This window comes from Magnolia sinica, chromosome 12, assembly GCF_029962835.1.
Source record: "Magnolia sinica isolate HGM2019 chromosome 12, MsV1, whole genome shotgun sequence".
In the NCBI taxonomy this organism is placed as follows: Eukaryota; Viridiplantae; Streptophyta; class Magnoliopsida; order Magnoliales; family Magnoliaceae; genus Magnolia; species Magnolia sinica.
Window position 1 is genome coordinate 65,394,338 of NC_080584.1, and position 23,342 is coordinate 65,417,679.

Below are 23,342 nucleotides of genomic sequence, written 5' to 3' on the forward strand. Positions count from 1 at the left end.
GCCCATAATTCTAATTGTTTGGATTAAGTTTAATGCTTGCAACCTTCACAACATATTGCTAGATGCCTTTATATTGCCATTCGTAGTTTACCCAATGCCTTCATTAAAATTATAGGTCATTTTATATAACATGGGACGCATCGAATTCCTAGTATTATATGATTCCTCTCATACCAAAGTACCATTACTTCATATTGGAGTTATGTGATACTATATCTGTGTATGGCAGTTGATATGTAGCCATTGAGAAATTGCTCACAACTCAAATACAACTAAAATCAAATAGGCAAAATAGTGGAAGACATTGTATCCAAGGTTCCAAAGTAAAATGTGAGCAACCCTAAGGGCCTATTTGGATTCGCATATAAGGGTGTACTATATCATATTAAAGGGCTTGAAATATATTATACAGTGTTTGGTTTGGAGTTGAGATCCGTGGAACACCATGCATGTGAATACATCGTTTACTCAAAAAATCGCAGCGATGGTAGTGTATTATCAGACGTTTCTGTTGCTGTCAGTACAGCCTATTCAAGACGTTGTATTCACGTGCGATAGAGGATCAGTATGTTGCAAAGAGTTTTCTATCTAAGGAGGACGTAAGATTTCTACTCCAGTAGCTACTTAGATCATCTCCGACCTTTTGCATGTGGCCATTCAGCTGAGAAGGTTCCCTTCCGAAAGGCTGATTTTAAAATACAGTGGGCAAGATACACTTCTTACCACATTGCAGGTTACAAATTGGGCATTTGTACACCAGATTGTTTAGCAGAAAGTCGGTCGTTCAGGTACGAATATCTTCTTTCCGGAACGTACTACGATACCCATGGAGTTTTTGTGTGACTTTCAGATGGGTGGATAATCCGATCACATATTTGTGAACGATGTAGGGATTTTGTCAATCTTTTTTTAAAAAAATAATAATTCCCCCCCGCGTATTCTTAATAGATGGACAGCGTGAATGAGCGCCGACCTCCTTGTGGGACCCACATCGCCTCTTCGGATAGGGCGCGTCCAACACCAATGGACGCCTTTCGCAGGAAGTTCTTGCGCTAGTAACCCAGGTGGGGCCCACAGACATGTTTGTGAATGATTTTCTTCGTCCATCTGTTTCGTGAGACCATTTTAGGACTCCGTGTCATTTTAGATGTTATCCATACCATTAAACACGTCAATCCAACTTGGTGATAATGGATGGGCGGTCAGGATTATTCAATCAGAACATGATGGACAAGTAGGATTAATCACAAACATGACAGTGGGCCCCACCTGGGATACAATGTATGAGAACTTAAAAATAGCCACACTCGTATACGTGCTATCAATATTTATATGTATATACAATACAAAGCCCTTATATGTCGTTTCCAAACATTGATCTGTACAAGAAATTATATACTTGCCCAAACAATACCTCCTATCTAAACATTGGTTAATGGCATGTTGATTTGGATGTATTCTGAAAATGATCGAACGCATACATGAACAGTAGCCGGATACAATACAATACACCCTTATACGTGAATCCAAACAGGAAACAACAAGTGCATATTGAAATAGGACGTAGATTTCTTCATTCTTTAACTGTCCAATAAATGGCCACCACTATGATAGATAATCAAATAAGACTAGTTTTTGATTCATGATAAATCTAAAATTTGAATCATAATCGGGATGGTTGAATTTGAATTCTTGGACCACATTTGTACATGCACGATGTGGCATGATTGGATTGGACAGTGCGCTACTGTCACAGATGACCCAAATAGTCTCAGTTTGCCTAGTGACCCCATCTGTGGGTCCCACCATGATGTTTGTGTTTTATCCACACTATCCATCCATTTTCCTATCTCATTTTAGGACATGAGCCCAAAAATAAAGAAGATTAAAATCGCAGGTGCACCCTCCCACAGGAAAACATCGTTGATTGAACATCCACCACTAAAAACTTCTTAGAACCGACCAAACTATGTATAGGCCATCCAACCCGTTGATAAGGTCATGTAGACCTGGCTGACAGGAAAATACAAATACCACCATGATCCAAAACTTTTGTATAGGTCAAAAAGTTTTCAATGGAAATTATTTACTTCTTACGGTTTTACGTGCTATAGTCTAGCTGATATTTGGATTTGCCTTATTTTTTCTAATCTCATGCCCTAAATTCAACTGGCAAAATGGATATGGCCACATTAATAAAAATATAAATTATACATCATGGTGAAGCCTACGGAGGTTTGACACCAACTAGCTGGGTAGCGTTGGGGTGACTAACCAGACTACCTTCGGAACATGCATTTGTCGGTGATCATCTCTTACAACAGTCTGTCATCATAAAATCCCATCTTGTCATGGCAATCCGCATCCTCTATTGCTACTGAAAAAATCCCACCATGTGGTGGCACTATGCGTCCTCTTTCAATGACTACAAGCGCGTGAAGGTTGAAGGGACAAAGATAGGGTACTGCTTGCCTGTCCTTTGCTCGGCACACGCAATAATCCTTGAGGAGCCATAGTGATGTATGGGTTTTATCTCTCATGGTTTTTTCATTTTTCTATATCATTTTAAGTTAGAGGCTTAAAATTGAGGCAAATCCAATCACTCAAGTGGACCATTTAACGGGGAATAAATGCCTAATATTGAAAATTTTTGAGGGCACAAAAGTTTTGGTTTAGTAGATATTAGTGTTTTCCCTTCTTCCACCGTGATGTTTATTTGCCGTGTAACTTGTTAATAAGCTGACGTACACTTGGGTCTGCTTCAGCACGGGCATTATTATCCACTGCTTCTTACGGTATGACTCAGTTTTACCTTGGGTTTGCCTCATTTTTAGGATTATTAGTATGGAAAAATGCATGGACGGTATGGATATAACCCACGCAATACAGTGGCCCCGCAGAGGCCCTGCCTCTGACAACCTTGGAACAGGCGGGGGTAGCACCCAATCCGCGTCCGGACAAAAGGGGACGCGTTTGATTGGAAAAAGAAAAGGAAGAAGAAAAAAAAGACGGTCGCTTTTCAGCATCAAAAGAAGAAAAGAAAGAGTGCCAGCCCCACACGCAATTTCAAGAAGTTGGCCAATCTGAGATGAAGCAATCTATACGCTCAACTACATGTAACCGTTCGTGGTTACATATCCGACTAGAAGATAATCCAAACCGTCCATTAAGAGGTTCTATCGTCCTAGCTAACAGGCCCAAAAATCAAGTCCCAACTAACAAAGTAAACCCCATTTGAAAATAAAAAAATGAACGGTAAAGATGAACGAATTTGGTCTCATTTCCAAAAAATCATTCGTTGGATTTATCTCTTTCAAATGGAAGTTCAAATAAGAACTATCAAAGATACACGTTCAAAAGGCAAAAGTCTATTAATCAGAGATTATAAATATTCAATGAGAATTGTCATTGTGACATATAGGCCATCTATATCATGCCCTTATAAGTTGGACGATCCAGATTCACTAGAGCTGCAACAAACCATGACTGGTTCATTGCGCTCAGCGACCTGAAAACCTCCATGTTTCTTATAATGCTCTTAACATTCCTGGAAACCTCATGTTTGTTATAAAGCTCTTAACATTCCCCACTTCTCAAGACTCTTCTCTCCAAAATGCATTTCCTTGTATCAAAAACCATCCATGTACTTCTTCTTTCATCCCTACTACTTCTTTCCCAAGATCCCATCTCAGCCGAAGATCCAATCTTCACAGTCTGTCCACCGGAAACTTCAAATTACACTTCCGGGAGCCAATTTGAAACAAATCTCAACCGTCTACTCCCATTGTTATCTCCAGATGGGTCCATCAATCTCAACGGCTACTATAATTACACCTCCGGCAAAGACTCTAACATAGTGTACGGCTACTCCCAGTGCATGTCTGGCGCAACTGAAGAAGAATGCAATGCATGCCTCAAGAATTCAACAGTCGAGATCATCAGACGGTGTTCCAACAGAATGGAAGCTGTCATCCGATACTACAACTGCATCTTACGTTATTCCTACCGTCCATTCTTCTCCGTAGCCAACACTACCATTAGGATAGAGCTTATCTTACTTCAGGATGCCGCCAACACAACCTTTTTTAATGAGCAATTAGGAAGTCTGATGAGAGGTCTGACATCCAAGGCCGCTTCAAAGCAGTCCAAATTCGCAACTGGGAACATCTATCTGAATGTCTTCCAGAACATACATGGTCTCGCCAGTGCACTAGAGACTAATCGGCTGGCAATTGCATTTCATGTCTGGATGTGATGGTCGGCAGGATTCCACAATGTTGTGACAAAAAAATGGGAGGGAATATCTATAGCATCAGTTGTAACATAAGGTATGATCCATATCTTTTCTTCACGGTTCGTCAGAGACATCTCCGCCACCGGTGACATCTCCGCCACTGTCGATTGCTGTTCCTCTGCCTCCTTCACAGCCTGCCGGCGAAGTGGATAGTAAGTCTACTGATAACTTACATCATCATCTACTTTCATAGTTTTCAATATAGTGCTATTTGTACGGTTACAAGATCGGCGTTTAAAATCTCTGAAATCTCACCTCGATTTGACTAGCTGAGTCGACTCACTATTTTCCAATTTTCAAGATTCATGACAAGCACACCTGCTAACATGGAACACGTATGAAAGATCATACATATCCATCAGGTGGGTGTCTTTGTTGAAGGCATTGGAAATTGAACGCGGATTAGCTACAGACAGGTTGAGTAGCGAGACTCCCTGCTGAAGTGAGGTCACTAAGTTCTCTAGCCTGACCATGATGTATGTTTTGCATGCACACCATCCATTCACTTGGAGAGATCAGGGTATGATCCAAAGAATCAGTCAGAGGAATTGTTCCCTGTTACCATGTTACCATGGGATAAGCTTATTTCCATGGCTTTTTGTAATAGTGGTACATTGAATGGATATACCCACCATCATTTGAAACTATTAAGAATAACACATGTGTTATATCCAAACTGTCTATCTGTTTTGTAACCTCATTTTATGGCATGTGCCTAAAAATGAGGTAGATCCAAAACTTATGTGGCCCCAAAGAAGTTTTCAATGGTGGGTATTCAATCCCAACTGCTTTCTATGGTGGGGTCCACTTGAGCTTTAGATCTACCTGATTTTTTGGCCCATGCTCTAAAATGATCTCGAAAAAATGGGTGGACGGTGTGGATATAGTCCACACATCATGGTGGGACCTACACAACTTGCTAACATTGAGTGGAATTGACACGAGACCCAATGCAATTCCATCTAATCTAATTCCAAGCTTTTCCATTCTTCCCAGACATTGAGTAGAACGGGCACGGACTAAATGCAATTCCATCCCACCTAATCCCATATAATACCATGCCTCAAACGCCCCAGGGGGTTTGTAATCCACGGTGAGAGCTTGGAGTGCACCTAAAATCATTTCAATAGGCGCAGGTGTAACATGTTAGGGCCTGTTTGGCCGAGCGAATCCCATGGGATTAAGAGGGATGGGATGGACTTTAAGGTAATGATGGTGGTGTCAGTGGATTGGTTTAAGATCCATGGGATTGCTATATCCGGGACAAGTTCATTAGGTCTGTTTGGCACGCCCGGCATATCCCGGGATTTTACCTTCCAATCTGTCCAACCAAGGGATGGGATCAATTTTAAGGTAATGATAGTGATGTTAGTGGATTGTTTTAAGATCTATGGGATTGCTTATATCCCGGGACAAGTTCATCGAGTCTGTTTGGCTCGTCTTGCATATCCCGGGATATCGCGATCCCATCCCTCCTAATATCGTGGGATCGGTCTGGCCAAACAGGCCCTTAAATCAACGATTAAAAATCGTTGGTTAGTTACTCAGACTTGATCTTGTGCTTGTGGCCCATCCGAAACTTGGAATTTCATCATTTTCACGCAAAGCATATATTTTAGCGGCCTTATCACAACCATTGTGTCAAAAATTACATATCTCACCAATTAGAGATATTAAAGTTGATTTAGTAATTAAATTCAAACCCTTGAAAATATATCATGGATAGGTACTTTTGGATTAAAGTTGATTCACACTCCAGGATGCCAAACACACGGGGAGGATTGCAAACCCAAGGGATTTCTGACCTAGAGGGTTCCGAATCCAGGGGTTCCAAATCCAGCTCCCAAACAGGCCCTTAAAATGATTTCTCCAAATAGATTGACGGTATGGATACAATCCATACATGATGGTAGGGCGCACAAAACTTGGAGACGTCATGACTCGCTACTCAACCTGTAAGTAGCTAATCCGCGTCCCTGGAAATTCCACTGCCATTGCTTTTTTTGGTCATCATTTCCAATGGCTTCACCTAACAAAAACACGGACGCGGATTTTCTGCAAAATGCTTTCCCAGGCCGTTCATGCTGGAACCTAGGTGGGACCCACGCTGATGTTTGTGAGAAATCCACCCCACGTTTTGTGAGCTCATTTTAGAACACGGCCAAAAATGACCCGGATCCAATACTCAAGTGGCCGAAAACGTGGATATTGAACTTTTGCATTTAAAATATTCGAGGCGCCACGGAAGTTTTGAAACAGGAAAATATTTGCGTTTTCAGTTCATCACAGTAGGAATGACGTTATGAACGGTATGGATGGCATGTAAACATCACTGTGGACCATAGAAGTTTCAAGGGTAAGAATTTCCCTACCCACCTTTTCCTTTAGTGCGGCTGACTTAAGTGTTGGATCCTGTTCACTTTTGAACTCAAGTCTTAAAATGAGCTCAAAAAACAGATGGACGGAGTGGATGTCTCACAAACATTAAGGTGGACCCCACCTAGGTTTCCAATGAAGGAACTTGATGCTTAAGGATTTAGCAGGAAAGCGGCGGAAGTTTGCACTGGAAAACTTATGTGGGCCTACTTTGATGTTTGTGAGAAATTTACCTCGTCCATCCGTTTTGTGAGATCATTTTAGTTTTGGTTTGACCAATTACTAACAAGTTGGATGGTTTGCTTTTAGTAAATGTATGCCATGTTTGAAATTTATGACCGACTGATTTTCAACCATCAAACTCAATCATATGACTCCGAATTAAATAAATGGGCCAGGTGATCAAAAGCGTTGAAGCGATGGGAATCACAATGGATGGGTGGATGGATAGTACACCAAAAGTCCCAGGGCAACATTGGTATGAGAGCAATTGGCCTATTTTCATCGAGCACCTTGTGACTTGGAAATCTTATATTTATCATTCTCATTTCATATGAATGGCCATGTTCCGTGGCTCCCGACTTTAATATTGGGAACTTTTATTGCAGGCGCCATGCGGACCACCATACTTACACACTGAAAATCATTAATTTTAAGCAATTCAAATATGTTAATTAGTGGCTCATCCAAGACTACTTTTAAATGAAAGTAAATTCATGTTGATGCAGGAGGTAAGAAGAATGAATTGAAAACCGTTATTATTATCGTTGTGGCTGTGGTAATTTCTTTAGTTATTATCAGCACCTTTTGCACTTGTTTATGGATGAGGAGGAAGGCATTGAGAAGAAAACCAGGTAAAATAAAATTCCAACTTAGTATGTTTTGCACCAAGTACAATTCATCTCTCTGTCTTTTTTCTTTTTTCTTTTTTTCTTTCTTTTTCTTATTATTTCCTCTTGTGGGCTGGTCCAATTACAAGAAGAACCATTGAATGACAAACCCTGATCTCCCCCTATAGTAAAGAAATGGCCATACTTGGGGACAAAAAGTGATCTGAGCCATGCTGGAGCCCTGTCCGTTTATTTTTTGGGCCTTCAAATGAGGTCAAACTTAGAATATGAAGGCTATAATTTGGATGCATCCATGCTATGGTTGGGCGTAGAAAGAATTTGTACATCTGTGGTATGGCCTGGTCTTTTATCCGCATGAATAGACATCAGGCCATGTCTAGTTTTCTTCCTAAAATCAAGGCCCAGGCAGGGAGACCTAATCATTCCTTCCACAGGCAAGGAAGGAAACTATAATGGGCTGCGTGGACCATTTACAATCTCAACAACATGATGACTGGATTTGTAATATATTTTAAATAAAGTGGTTTTGTTTCGAAAGGAATTTTGTGTCCTAACTGACACTTAAATAGAGTTTCTTTTCCACAAATCTTGTGAAAATATATAGATATGATGTTATAACCCTTAGGTGCAGAAAAGCCAAGTCCATGCACACTGATCCATTGTTCTCGGCTCAGCCTCTTAGCTAAGCTTGAGTGCATGTGCAAGCTGCAATATCATGTAGGTATATTCACAAGATAATAGATAGAGAAACTCTATATATGCCTCACTTTTTTCCTTTGTCATACTCAACATTGGATGAAACTTTTGCTAAGAAAAGCCAAAAAGAAAACAGAACACAAATATCCTCATGAAACAAAACCATTTTATTTCATTTTAAAAAAAATTGAAAAAAAAAAAAAAAAAACCATTTTATTTTTTGAATTCGCAAACATTACATAAATTGGTGGGATACTAAATTCCTTAAGTAATCAAAATATAAATACGACCCAGCCTGCCCATTGTTTTTGGGGCCTAATAATGATGCCCGGTAGGCCAATGAGCAAACCCTGCACCAGCATTATTTTGTGAAAGGAAATTCTTCCTAATCTTTTCAAATTTTATGGTAGTTTTAGAAGTTCAAGATCGGAAGGAGAACTCGATTACAGCACCGGAATCACTATTATTTGATTTGGACACACTTAAGGTGGCAACGGGTAATTTTTCAGACGCAAATAAACTTGGACAAGGTGGTTTCGGTCCGTTTATAAGGTAGATAATTGGTGTAACTTGTTGACCCATTTCTGCTCTAGCTCAAACAGTCTTGATTCAAATAATGTAAATTTATACAGGGAGAGCTATCTGATGGAAGGGAAATAGCAGTGAAAAGGCTTGCAAGAGCATCAGTGCAAGGAATAGAGGAGCTGAAAAATGTGGTTGCGTTGGTTGCAAAACTCCAGCACAGGAACCTAGTGAGGTTGTGGGGTTGCTGTATGGAACAGCAAGAGAAGCTGCTCGTGTATGAATATGTGCCTAACACAGGCCTTGACACCTTTCTATTTAGTATGGGCCCTTATCTCAGATATTAGTCTTTCATATGTTTCCATTATATAGTTATGGTTGACGATGATGGGCCAGGTACAGGTTTGCCAGGCCGGTCCATTTACTGAACCAGTCTACGGGCAGGGCCCCAGCCAAGGATGTTCACTTACCAATCTTGACATTATGCCCAAGCCCCACTCATTACTACAGGCTTGGGTCTTGGTTCTTTTGTTCTAAAAGTTTTAAAACCTGGGCACTAGTTTGGCCCGTTCATTATTTAGTTCTGAAAATCGGCCCAAGAGAACAGCCCAAAATGGCTCATAACAGTTCGTTGGAAGCCCACTAAGAGCGGGCTGGATTGGCCTTGGGTTGCATCTTCTTTTTTTTTTCTTTTTAAAAAAAAAAAAAAAAAAAATTTGGTCGGAGGTTTCCTTCGTTCTATTTAGAGATGGGATCTAGGGCCAAGTTGTAGGTTCTACCTTCAGCTTGGCAGGTATACATTTTGCTTCATTTAATATAGTTATAGGTGGTGTTCCCTTACCTTTCCTTAAAATAATAATAATAATGATAAACAAATAAGAAGAAGAAGAAGAAAAAGCCTGGCATGTCACCAGCCCTACGTACATTTAGTCCCATATTTTTCTAATGAATGCATCAACCAATTGAAAATTTTAGTATGGTAAATAGACAATGGTTTCAACGTTGTAAATAAGGTTAAATATGGCAACGATGTGCATGATTTTTTTGCTGAGAGAGAGAGAGAGAGAGAAAGAGAGAGAGAGCTCTTCTTCAGAGAAGAAAAAAGAGTGAAAATTTCAGTATCATTTTCTTTGCATGAATACATGTCAATTTCTTCCTTAAAAATATCATTTGTTTGTTTGTTTTTTTTTTTTTTTTTTGAAAGACGAAAATATTATTAGGCCTGAACAGCCGAAAAGAAAACTACACAGAGGGAAAAAGAGGAAAAGAAGAAAGGAGAAAAGAAGAAGAGAAACAGGCCAAACTAAGCTCTCTATACAAGCAAAGCACCTAGCCACACAAAACACTCAAGGGGCCCAATCCCTTGTCAACACCAAAATCCTCCTAGAGTTGAAACCTTGAGTAGAAATCTCGTTCCGGAAACATCTATTGTTCCTTTCTAACTAAACAACCCATGTCACCCTTAGAAAGGCCACCTTCCACCTTTTACGAAAGCTGTCTATACCACCAAAGACCCAAGCACGATAAAGATGCCCAATCGTGCTTTGCATCACCTAAGAAACCAAGGCCAACTTAAGAATGCAAGACCAGACAAAGGAAGAGAAGGGACAATGCTACAGCAAGTGGACCCAATTTCTTCGGCCTTCAAGCAATGAGGACAGGCATTAGGGATGAACTTTCCCCTTTTTACGACGATTATTTATGACTCCCCACCAGCCAGGCAAAGGCTGCTACTTTCAGAGGAGCACTAAAGCTCCAAATCTTCGACGTATGGCTTTCTTCTACTCTCTGGCCTTCTCCAGTAAAAATCGAAAACAGTATTTAGTTGAAAAGGTCCCCGATTTCAACAGACTCCACACCATAGAGATCCTTGAGATAGATGGAAACCGTGAAGAAGAGACCGGAGAAGAAAAGGATCATTAGAATCTTCCTCAGACAGACCTCTACTGCAAGGGGAGCCTTGACACCAGACATATATCAAAACAATGCGCTACCAAGATGCTTGGGACAGGGCTGAGGTCTGCCAGCCTTAGGAAAGACCTACGCGAGGGGAGTCATCACACGAAACATTATCCCAAAATCTTACTCTGGCCCCCTTTCCAACAGAAAACCTAATGGCAGAAAAAATAAGGAAGGCCACCGCTGCCACAGACTTCCAAATGAAAGAAACCCTATAAAGGGAAGCTCTATAGGGTATTGTTGGGGTGGACCCCACCATACAACCAGACTCACATGCTAACCCAATGTGTTGGACACTGGAGTCTTGTAAGAGGTGGACCCCACCATAGCACCTGGAAAAAAAAATAAATTCATGCCGACTAAATACCCCTTCCTCAAAGTAAAAATAAATAAATAAATGAAAAGACCTGACTTTTTATGGCCGGGTGATCTTTTTGGTGATCCCACTCTTTGCAAGGCTCCATTAATGTTCGTTGCACATTGGTACATGAGATATATATATATATATATTCTTTTATTTAGGTTCAAATGTTTTTTTTTTTTTTTTTCCTGGCTTGTGCTTGAGAAACAACCATGCTAAACCAGCTTCAATAGACTTATATTTCTATTAATTTGATTACAGTTACATCGTTATCTACAATTCATACATGTTTTATTGGACTGGTCAGATCCGATCAAACGCGTACAACTAGACTGGGCCAGATGATACAAGATCATCAGCGGGATTGCTCGAGGCCTTCTGTTATCTTCACGAAGATTCCCGACTCAGGATTATTCACCGGGATTTGAAAGCCAGCAATATCTTGTTGGATGGAACCATGACTCCTAAAATCGCAGACTTCGGTATGGCAAAGATTTTCAGTGCAGACCAAACCCAAGGAAATACAAGCCACATCGCTGGGACATAGTAAGCCTTAACATCCAATACCACTCTTATTTTAGATCTCCTAATTCACATATGACGGGTCCCTCTTAACATCTGTGTGGGGTCCACAGTGATTTGGCTCCTAGATGTGCATTTGTGATCTGTGTGGGCTCCACCATGATGTAGCACCTAGATGTGCATTTGTCTGTGTGGGATCGACCTTGATGTAGCGCCTAGATCACCTCTGTCAATAAGGTGCTCCCCTTCATGTTCATACCGCATCACAAAAATGAAATCCATACAAAACACAGGTGGGTCAAACTACTGCTCAAACAGACAGGATAGGGACCGTTATCTTGTAAACTTAATTTCTGATTGCGTGTCGGTTCTACCATGCTTTTTACATCCCTTCCAATCAATTCAGGAGATGTTCCCCACCTGGATGAGTGGACAGCCCAATATACAAGCCTCTCTAAAATATAGATGGGCCACACCACATGATTTTAGAGTTTCACGCACAATGTGACATGGTGAGACCCACCTGAGTTTTCAGCCAGTCTGATTTGCAGGCTCAAAGGAAGACTTGGCTGAAGTTTTGTATCTGTCCACCTGTTTCTAATACCATTGCCCACCTGATGAGTCCACCATCTTCATTCTTCAGCGATAACATCTTGGTGGATTGGATATTGTACCTGCCTTCCATGCTGAGACCTGGCAGCATGTAGATGTTATACCAACAGCACTTTAGAACTTGAAAATGTGCACCTAAACATCCTTCCATTTGTTAATGGCATGCAGCGGATACATGGCACCGGAATATGCAATGCACAGCCAGTTTTCGACTAAATCAGATGTATTTAGCTTCAGTGTTTTAGTTCTAGAGATTGTAATTGTTCGAAAGAACAGCCCTTTCCATGATGCTGGACGCACAACAGACCTTCTAAGCTATGTAAGTATGAGGTTGTAAGATATAATTTCCAATCAATAATGTAATTACATATCTTAAGCCGAATATTTACCATCTTGATGAGTCATTGGCAGGCATGGGAATATTGGACCAAAGGAGCAGCACTGGATATGATCGACCAAACACTTTCGGAACAATGCTCTATATGTGAGTTGTTTAGATGCATTCAAATGGGATTACTATGCGTGCAAGAAGATCCGACCGAAAGGCCCACCATGTCGTCAGTTGTTCTGATGCTCAGTAGCCAATCTATGACCCTCCCAGCTCCATCACCACCGGCATTTTTAGTTGGGAGTAAGATGAACTCAGGTTCGATTTCAAGAGCTTCTAATTCGACTACAGGCGGGTCGGATCAATATAACCGTAATTTACACTGTGTTCTATGAATGCGGTTACAGTTATTAGACTATGGCTTTGATAGGGATAATAGACCTATGGTCTAACTGAAAGTCTGACCTTTTTGATAGAGTGGAATGGCTGAGTAAGTTTTATGCATCTGATCCCGATGATGAGGGATAATAAAGTGCTCACATACAACCATATTTTTGTAAGACAATAATTTGTTATTCCTTTTCTGTTTAATAAGACAGACAAATACTTAATTACAATTCTCATGATGAATGCCAATTAATGCAACCCAGCTCGGTGAGTAACTCGACATCATACATGCAGCAACCTGGCACATGTGTGTAAAGTCCAAATTTCTGAGAAGTCTAGCCACATAGATGACCTTGTTCAGAAACTTAGGTCAACATGAGGTTGGATAGACATATATCAAAGCAATGAACAACTAAGATAAATTAAAGACACTCATGCGGGCAATCTTATGTCCAATTCAGATTGTTTCACAGCAGGACTCACCTTACCAGCCATTTTGATCTTGCGCCTCTGTGCAATGCTTACATGGGTGAGAGGTCAATGTAGCATTTATTGTTGATGTATGTGTAAAACTATAATGTTGAATTAAAGAGGATTATTCTATGCATCGAGTATGAAGATCAAACAAGTTAAATAAAGCGTACCTGATTGGTAAGTCAATATCAAACAAGTAAATTGAAGAAATACTTGATTGAGAAGTCATTGCAAAATGGATCGCCATGATTTTCCACATCATACACTTAGAGAAGTATGGGATGGGACGAAAATGATTTTTTTTAAAAAAAAAAAAAACACGTAGGCTTACGGACCAGCTGTGTTTATATAATTGTTGAGGGGGATGAGTTTCAAAACCCATGGAAACTCCTCTTAAGGCTTCACATGAATTTTGCATTCCTAGTCCAAATAGGATAATGTGCGTATAACACAACAGCAGCGCACCATCCATACTCGAATATAGACTAATCACAACTTTAGTGTAGTCCACTAGTATGCCCGATCATGATATCCAACCCTTAGGGAAATCTAGATTGTTGATCAATTTGAGTTTCTTACATTCTCCCACTTGAGTAACATAGATCAATGTCAAGATTTAATTTCAAAAACATTTTAAAAACATGTTTTAATTTTGAAAAAAAAAAACATATATATATATATAGAGAGAGAGAGAGAGAGAGAGAGAGAGAGTCATGCTCCCCTGCGCACCTACGCACGTGCGCACCTTTGCACACGTGTCATGGGTGTCTAATCTGAATAGTCCATGTGATACGGAATCCCATTAAACCCCATGTGACAAATTTTCACCCTGATCTAAAAGTCTGATGGGCCATAGCAAAGAGAAATGCAAATCAAGGGAGGAAACTGTTTTCATTTTTCATGGCCCATCAAAGTTTTAGATCAAAGTAAAACTTGGTCCCAAGAGGTTTCACGAGGTGCTGCTTCACATGAATGGTTCAGATTTTGGATCCACATCACGTATGACGGGTTCTCAAAAATGTTCGTATGTAGTACATACGAACTGTTTCGCCGGTGAGCATTTCCGTGTGTGTGTGTGTGTGTATAAAATATACTCTCACTACTACAATCTAATCCGTCAAGACTACTAGTATTAGATCGCGATAGCTAACATAACATTTAATGTCGATCGATATGCTTGGAACTTGACGAGTGTTTGTTGTTGCTTGAGAAGGAAATAATAGCCAAGTTATCACAAAAGGTTCTTAATGATTTCGGAATATGCTCCAATTCCTGTAAACCTAAGAAAAAATATTGCAACCATAGTGCATGATTTGATGCCTCATGATAAGTAATAAACTCGGCTTCTATGGTGGATGAGTTTGTCGTTAACTGTTTGACACTTTTCCAAGACACAATCCCACCAACCATCATAAAGATGTAACCTGAGGTGAACATATTTATATAAACACAGTTAGCAAAATTTGCATCGGCATATCCAATCTAGTCCAAATGGTCAGACCTTCTAAATGTTGGTCTAAAGCCGTCTGTCTGCTGCAGGTAGCATAACATCTATGTAGATATCAAATGTTGCATCTTTGGATTGGAGAGGTATATACCGAGCATTTTAATTACAAAAGCAATATTCGATCATGTACAGACCTGAGCATACATGATACTTCTTAATATTGATGCATATGTAAAAATTTTCATATAATTCTTTTCTGAATCATTTTAAGACACTGGAACTGACCAAGTTTATCATCCTTTACAATTGGAGATTGTCAAAGAGCACAATTATGACACCTTTCGAGTATCCTATCAATATCGATCATCTATGATAGGCCAAGTGTTCACTCCCCAAGTATAGGGTTTTGATGTAGTAATAAACTCGGTGAGACTGAGTTCGAATCCTAAGGGACTGAAACCTGTACGTTATCTGAAACTAGGTAGACTTAGAACTACACTAAGATGAAATCTAAATCGATTGTAAATTGAGAAATAATTATGAAATATTAATCTAAAACTTAAGAAATTTAGAGGAATGAAACTAAGGATTCAGAGGATCCACTTGTAGAGATCAGGGAGATCTTATGTCTGCTTCAAGAACTCAACCGAACTTAGAGTCCATCTTCATCCAGTTGAAGGGTGTAACCATGAAAATCAAACTGAAATTACTTTGATATAGTTCTCAAGAGATGAAATGTATATAAATTAGAATGGATTCCATCATCAAACCATGCCCAGGAGACAAAGTAAACAACAAAATTAAACTAATTATTAACCAATCAGCATGATATGAAGATTAGGAAGGGTACCGTCATCCGACCATGCCCAAGAGACGATGGTGAACAATAGGGCTTCCTGACGTCATAAACATAAAAAGGAAAGGAACATGCTCAAAGCTATTGCGGACCCATTGTAATTTTAGTCACAACAGACCATTAAAAACTAAAAACACTCCCTTAATCAAACCAAAATCAACATCAGTTTAGTATAAACAAAAAACATAAGCTAAAAGTCTCCCCATCACGCTACAAGCTTCACCTCTTAGCCCTAACTAAGAGGTTCAGCCACTCATGAACATGATGAGGCTACACCGTAAAAGAAAAGGAAAATAAAAATAGAAAAACAAAAGACACTCCTACTCCCCGTACTCCCTATCTCTATCTACCTCCACGTCCAGCCCCAAGCTGTGATTATCCCTAAGCTCTCTCTTTTCTTCCCTTTTGTAACTTACTAGGGGTGGTGGAGAGCCCTGGCTGGAGTCGGTTGCAGAAGTCGGTGATGTTGCTTGGCTTTTATGCAACCAGTTACGCAGCCAAGAACGCAAGTCGCAGAATCTTTGGAAACTGACTTGCGTCGGCTTGGAAATGTGATGGCTGATGACTCCAGATTTCTGGTTTGACTTCATGAACATGATAAGGACCCACTCTACATCTTCTGGACGGGTCGGATCATTGATCCGATCATCTCCTTGATCGCACAATGGCCCACTGCGGCCGATTTTTGCGGACGCAGAGCCTGCGCACGGTCCTTGCGCTGTAAAGAACGGTGAGCCCATGATTTGCATCAGAGGTGAAATCCAGTCCGTCCACTGGATTCATCTCGAAAAACCAATCAAACATGGTCAAGTTTGGATTGGATTCGGTGTGGCCCACAAAGTTTCTTTTGCACCATCAGTCTTTCGTTTGGACGATCAAAACCCGATCTTCACTGTCATTTGAAATACTGCCACCTAGGAAACCGTAATATGGACCATGGGATTCTAACTGATGGTGTGGATTGGACTGAGTCATTCAGATGGTAGCCCGTTTTAAGATCTCAGCCGTCCGTTGTTGAAACAGAGCCTTCTCTGTTGCGGGTGCTTTGACCGCTTGGGTTAGTTCACTACACAACGCGTGCACAGTCGGCTGTGCACTCTTGGCATGCAAAGTGGGTCCCACATTGATGTATATGTGAAATCTGATCCGTCCATCTGTTGTCCCATCTCAGTTAAGGGATTGAGAGCAAAAGTTATGCATATTTAGATGTTAGATGGCCACAAATCAATGATTTCTAGGCTGATCTGTCTGTTAGGCCACTTCCACCAGGATCCAATGGCTCAAATTTGATGTGTACGGTTAATTTATGGTCCTTAGACCATATATGAATATTCGAGCTGAACGGATGGTGAGAACCCTGTGATCTTGCATGCTAGACGACTTTCAGGCCACTAGAGCTTTAGTTTCATGGTTTTCTTGGATCTCTGGCATTGATCTTGGTCCCCTAGAGTCCGTTCCTTGCCTTGGTGTCATTAGAACATTAATTTCATGCTTTTAGCACCCTGTTTTAGTCCAAGCTTGTAAATACACCTTGCATCACAAACACGATTAAATTGAGTCCTTAAACATTACCATGTACATAAATTTAGGTAATAATTGGGGTTTAATATGCAATATTTGACCCTCAACACTAAGCCTGCAGTTTACGTGATCTGTCTTGATGTATCTCAATGCCGATGATAAAGGAGGCATCACCAAGATCCTTAATCTTAAGTCTTTAGGACAAGAATTTTTTTAGTATCACACATCATCCTTATGTCCCTGCTTGCCAATAGAATGTCATATAAAACCAAAATGAAGAAATTACTCCCATTGATCTTAACGTAGATACACTCATTTATAGTATTTACAATATATATATATATATCCGGAAATTACTTTAAGAAACTTTAGGTACTACTGTATGTGCGGGCTCCACCATGACGTAGCACCTAGATGTGCATTTGTCTGTGTGGGATCGACCTTGATGTCACTGAAAAAAAAAAAAGAAAAATAAACCATTATTAGGGGCATTTTTATCACATGCAGCGTTTTTACGTGGCCGCCTGTGTACGATAATCCACCGTCGCTCCTTTCAAATAAAAAAAACCTAAAATTTTACCCCCAAATCACGCGCCCTCTCCAAATCGCGCCTCTTCTCTCCCACGTGCCTCCTCTCCCAAAACCCTTATACTCTCTTCTCTCCCGCCTCTTCTCTCCCACCTTCAATAACCGACCGAAACTCTCTCCCTCCCTCCCTCCCTCCCTGTGCAGCTCCGTGAAAACCCACAAAACCTCCTATTGCTGCAACTCTGCCCCCTACTCTCTCTCTCCCCCTCTCTCTCTCTCTCTCTCTCTCTCTCTCTCTCTCTCTCTCTCTCTCTCTCTGTCTCTCTCTCTCAATCGAGTGCCGAAGCAATGACCATGGCGCAAGCACTCTCGGTTCTCCCTCTCTCAGGTCTCTCCCTCTTTTGTTGTCCATCTCGCGCTCAATCTCTGTGTGTGTGTTGGTTGTTTTCTTATTTCCCCACACGTTTAGTAGGAATCCTAAAATCAGGCACGGAAGATGGAGAGATCAGTTTTCAGTTCAGACCTGCACTTCTGATTTCCTCATTTCCATCTCAGAGAATGGTAAATCTCTCTCTCTTTCTCTCTCTCTCTCTATCTCTGTAATTTTATCTCAGAATCGATTTTCTGTTTTTCCTTTTATTGGATTTTCAAATGTTCCTGAATTTTCAACAATACGTTTGGGTTTTTAAACCTGACTTTTCTAAATTCTAGATCTGAAACAAATTTTTAGCAATACGTTTAGGGTCCCAAATTCAATTGAATGTGAATAAAGAAATTATGCTTATCTATTTATTTGGTGCCTGGAAGTGTTTACTTCTTATGACACGTGGTTGCTCTGTCGAGCTGTTGATGTGCATTTGGTGCCTGGAAATGTTTACTTCTTAAGACACATGGTTGCTTTGCATCGGCATGGGCTGGGGCACTCAAGGTTAATGGGGTTTCATCATTTTGTATAGGGATATCTGAAATGTGCAATATGTTTTCTTGTAGAAATGGATTACAGAAACTGGAGAAGATTAAAGACTCAAATAAGCAGAGCCGGCAGTTGGAAGAACTTACAGGAAAGATGCGGGAATGCAAGAGGTTGGTGGAAAATTGCATTTTCATGCATGATACTAGTTTATTAGATGAACTAGATGTGGAAAATTTCATCTCTTAGATGAAAGAACCTTTCCATACTTGTCATTGGGTTATTGTTTCTCAGGCTTATCAAAGAGTTTGACCGAGAAGTTAAGGAAGAGGAGAGTAGAAATACTCCAGACACCAACGAAATGCTTAGTGAGAAAAAAACAATCAATGGTGTTGTTCACTCCTTAAAGATCTTTACTCTTTATAAGCAATTGCAACTTCTCAGTGTTTGTTTGAAACTCTAATAAGCTTTTTGTCCATATTCATTGTTATGTATTGAACTTGGGAATACTTTCTCATTTTTTGCAGATTAAAGAATTGAATTCTTATGTCACTCTTAAAAAGCAGTGAGTTATCAACTTTTCTCACAAATTATTGAAGCTGGCTTTATGTGGAACCCTTTCATTTACAAAAGCATCTATTTGTTTATTTCGAAACATCACATTTTTTTAGAACATCTACTTCGCCTTTTGCTATGTTTTCTTTACATTTGTTTGTTCGGAAAATGAAAAATGCCCTTTTCCATCTTCCCATTCTAAAACTAGTTTGTGTTGTTAGATATCCAAGTCTCTATTACTAAATAATTGCAAAGGGCTCTTGGACCCATGTGATTATGGACGCTTTTTAGAATAGGGAAGATGGCAGTGTCCAAGGCCTATTGCTGGAAGTATACAGAAATATGAATCAACTTAAATTTCAGCTCAATTTCAGCTCACGTAGTGGAAGTCGGGGGTGTTAAAGGCAATTCCAGACATAGGTACATTGAATGATGAACCAATCATAGATTGGATAAGAGAAAAAGGTTAGATGACTACAACTTTACATGGCACAAGGAATAAAATTAGCTTAGGAAATGAGCTATTTGTAGGAATTTGTGTATCAATTTTTAGATTATCACCCCCCAGTGCCTTTTTTTTTTGGCAAAAGACGGGGTCTCACCCCTGTATTTAATAAAATGAACAGGGGATGAACATCCACACTATTAGGAGGGCACCACAAAAATGTCGGGCCTCACCTATCATATCAAGAAAACTATTAAGGGAAAAAATGAAACAAAACCTACAGCCACCTACTGAAACCAGCCTCTCCAACGAATCTGAACCACAAGACCCTGCAGGGAGCTGCTGCTAGAGAAAAACCCCAGCAGAAGCAGAAACTAAAAACGATGGGTCAGCTGACACTACCTATCCCTTCCATATAAGCTGATTGGCTGGCTTCTGATCGAGCCCAGGCCCACCTTATCGAGGAAGATACGGCCCCTAACCTCTTTGGGAAGGGTGGAAGAAGAGAAGAACAGGGCCGACGCTTGAGAGGTGCTGCCCATTCTAGCCAACCCGTCAGCAGGCCCATTTCCTTCCCTGAGGATGTGTTGGAACAAAACTTGGCCTTTGGACATGAGGCGAAAGATCCTGGACTGCTAGTAATGCCATTTCCAGCCAGAATTGGACAGCCCCGAGAGAAAATTAACCACAAGGAGTGAGTCAGATTCAACGATAATCTTAACCAGCCCCTTAGAAATACATAGGAGGAGCCCATCATGCACTGCCCTGATTTCTGCTCCAGTATTAGACATCACCCCATAACCTGCATGGAAACCAAAACGGAAAACCCCTTTTGCTCCTCTACATATGCCTCCACCCCCTGCCATACCTGGGTTGCCCCTGGCCGAACCATCACCAGAAGGGGGGGGGACTCAGCCAATTAACCACTTGGACTCTTTTGGCCGAGAGAAGGGGGGCAGCAATCCCCAAGGCTGACAGCGGCCGACTTTTAGCCCACAAGTTGGGCCCAGCTGGGAACCACCTATTCGCGATGGCTTGGAGCCACCCACTGACCCGGGCTATCTGAACCTGGACTGGGGGGTGCCTACCTCAAACTTTGCTTCGTTTCTCCCCTTCCAGATCTCCCAGATAATCACACATGGGATCAGATTATACAAGGAGCCCGCCCAGCCCCCTGGAGACGGGCCACGCCACCAATGGGCCAAACTATCATCTACTGAATTTGAAGCAGCTGACGATCTTCCAAAAATGGCTGCGAAACGGGACCAAATGGCCTGTGCCCGGGAGCTCAGGAGGAAGAGATGAGGAATCGTTTCAGCTGATGGCCCCTGGCCCGCGTCCCAGTCGCAGCAGGTGTAACGAGATGCAAGGTGGACGCCTCTAGACTGGATGGTGCTCTCAACTGGGACCGCTCTCTTGAGCACTTTCCAAACTAGCAGTGAGATTTTTGGAGGGAGGCACGGATGCCACACTCTTTTAGCCCAGCTGACACACGGCCTTTAGGTTCTACAAGTCTCCCAGGCAGACCTAACAGAGAAAAGACCTGAGGGGTAAGGGGGCCAGCATGGGACGTCCGTCTCCTTAGACGTGCAACAACCCCTTTGGAAGATGATGTCGATGAATTCTTGAGGAAGGAAACGAAAAACCGCTGACGGAGGAAAAGGGCCAGATTGGCCCAGAAAATCATGAATTTTAAGGCTCAGCAACCCCACTGGAATTGGCTCTGACGCCCTGCTAGCCAAGGGGCCTAAACCCGACCAGTTATCTCTCCAAATGCTGCGCTCACCTCTCCCTATCACCCCCCAGTGCCCTTGTGTTGTGAAAACTGTGCTTTTACTCTTGAATGATTAGAGTTTGTTTTTTTAGTTTGGAACATTCAACAATTTAAGATCTTCTAGCCATCACATGAATAATTAACTATAACAATATCGATTGGCCATTTCTGCAAGAATTCTTCGCCTTTGATCTTACATTTATCTGATTCATGGTTCTTTTCATGCTTGCAAGTTTGCCTTTTTTGGCCTCATTTCTAGGAATCCTGATTTATGCAGCCCACCTGTGGCAGCTCTGCATTCTCCCAAAATTTGTTATCCTTTCTTTCCTAAAATAGGAGCAATGAATGAACTCACAAGAGTTTCAACATGAGGTTTTGGGTTCGAGTAACAATTGTAATGAAATTCCACTGTGGTGTGAGTGTGTGGGTGTGTGTGGGGTGTGAGTGTGTGTTTAACAAAATGAACTCCAATTTCAACAAAAGATAGCTCCCAAAATTAGGAAGATTGCAGATGTGTGGTTAGTGACGCCCACAAAAGATGGATATTCTAAGTGGTCCTGTAAGGATGTGCTCATTGAGATTAAGGGACATGAACTTAAATATATGATTGGTTTCCTATCGTTGGTAGGGTAGATATCATTCATGTTGAGTGCATTTGAATTACCATCCAAATGCTGTTTTGAATGTATGAGACTTCCTTGAAATAAAATTATAATAATAATTAACTGTTTTCTTTTAAATATATGGTGCACTCATCTGCGGAGATGTTTATATTTAACAAACATTTCCTCATTTGATGGCCAAAAAAAAAGAAAAAAAAAAAGAAAGAAACGTTTACTTTATTTTGAGGGCTTGGATTCAACACTGGTCTGCTGGAGCATGGTTGAGATAAGAAAATACAAGACTGATCTAAAAGGAGACCTTTGTCAAATACAAACTCAGATGATCCAATAAATAATTAACAATCTATGAGAAATATAGGATACGTATCCAAGGCAGAGCATGGATGAGATAAGAACATACCTTTCTTAGCTCAACTATATTTTGACACTAGCACATCTATTAACTTTTTACTTTTTACTTTTTCTTTCCTTTTTTTTTGTTTTCAAAAAATTATTATTATTATTATTATTATTATTATTATCAATGACCTTGGAACCACAAATACCCACATGCATCCTAGTACGATGGCGTAGTTGTAAAATGGAAAAAAAGTTCACCAGTTCAACATAAGCAATGTAGATGATTCACTCAAGAACAAAATGCCATTTGAAATGCCTTTATAAAAAGGCTACGAGAGCAGAAGAGTTGTGCTAGAAACATACAAAGTAACTAAAGAAATTCAAGCTTACCTACTAGGGTAATAAGTAATCCCTAAGTAATGTAGCCAACGCTTTGGAATATATGCCCATGCTGGGAAAATAGTTGTTCACAGAACAATGGAAGTGTCAATACTTTACAAAGGCTTAGAGACCTGAGGATCACAATCACATGTGATATGCAGTTAAATACATATTCCTAAGTAAACAAAGGCCAGTTCACGTCATCATTTAACTAGTTTAAATACATATTCACGAGTAAATTTTAAAAAAATAAAAAAAAAATCAGATTCATTAAGATGCCATGTGTATGTTGGAGATGATTGACTCGGAAAATCATTTTCTCTCCCACAATGTAAATCTTTTGTAGTTTAGGTTTCTTAATTATTATTTTTGAATGGTCCTTTACCTATCTTATTGATTTATTTCATCAGTTAATATTGGCAAATGCCTCCCACATGACACAACTCTTTGCATCCTTTTCTCTTTACTAAAGAATTCCATGAAGAGAGTTATAACTAGCACCCATTATAACTGATTGATACATAGCCAAAAGTGGAAAGGATGGGTGTGAATCTATTAGTAGGAGGTAGTTAATCCATTTC

At 40.5% G+C, this 23,342-nt stretch overlaps 1 protein-coding gene, 1 long non-coding RNA gene and 1 pseudogene across 2 annotated transcripts; all 3 read left to right on the forward strand.

The window, feature by feature from the left end:
* Positions 1-3,410: 3,410 nt before the first annotated feature.
* Positions 3,411-13,079, forward strand: LOC131221541 (cysteine-rich receptor-like protein kinase 10; annotated as a pseudogene).
* On the forward strand, positions 3,614-4,255 carry LOC131220179 (cysteine-rich repeat secretory protein 57-like). Its single transcript, XM_058215143.1, has one exon. The coding sequence runs from the start codon at positions 3,614-3,616 to the stop codon at positions 4,253-4,255; it is 642 nt and encodes a 213-aa protein (XP_058071126.1).
* A 4,933-nt stretch (positions 13,080-18,012) lies between the features above and the next one.
* LOC131221543 (uncharacterized) lies at positions 18,013-19,501 on the forward strand. Its single transcript, XR_009159398.1, has 3 exons — positions 18,013-18,122; positions 18,207-18,295; positions 18,725-19,501. It is a non-coding gene; the product is annotated as an uncharacterized LOC131221543 (long non-coding RNA).
* Positions 19,502-23,342: the final 3,841 nt, after the last annotated feature.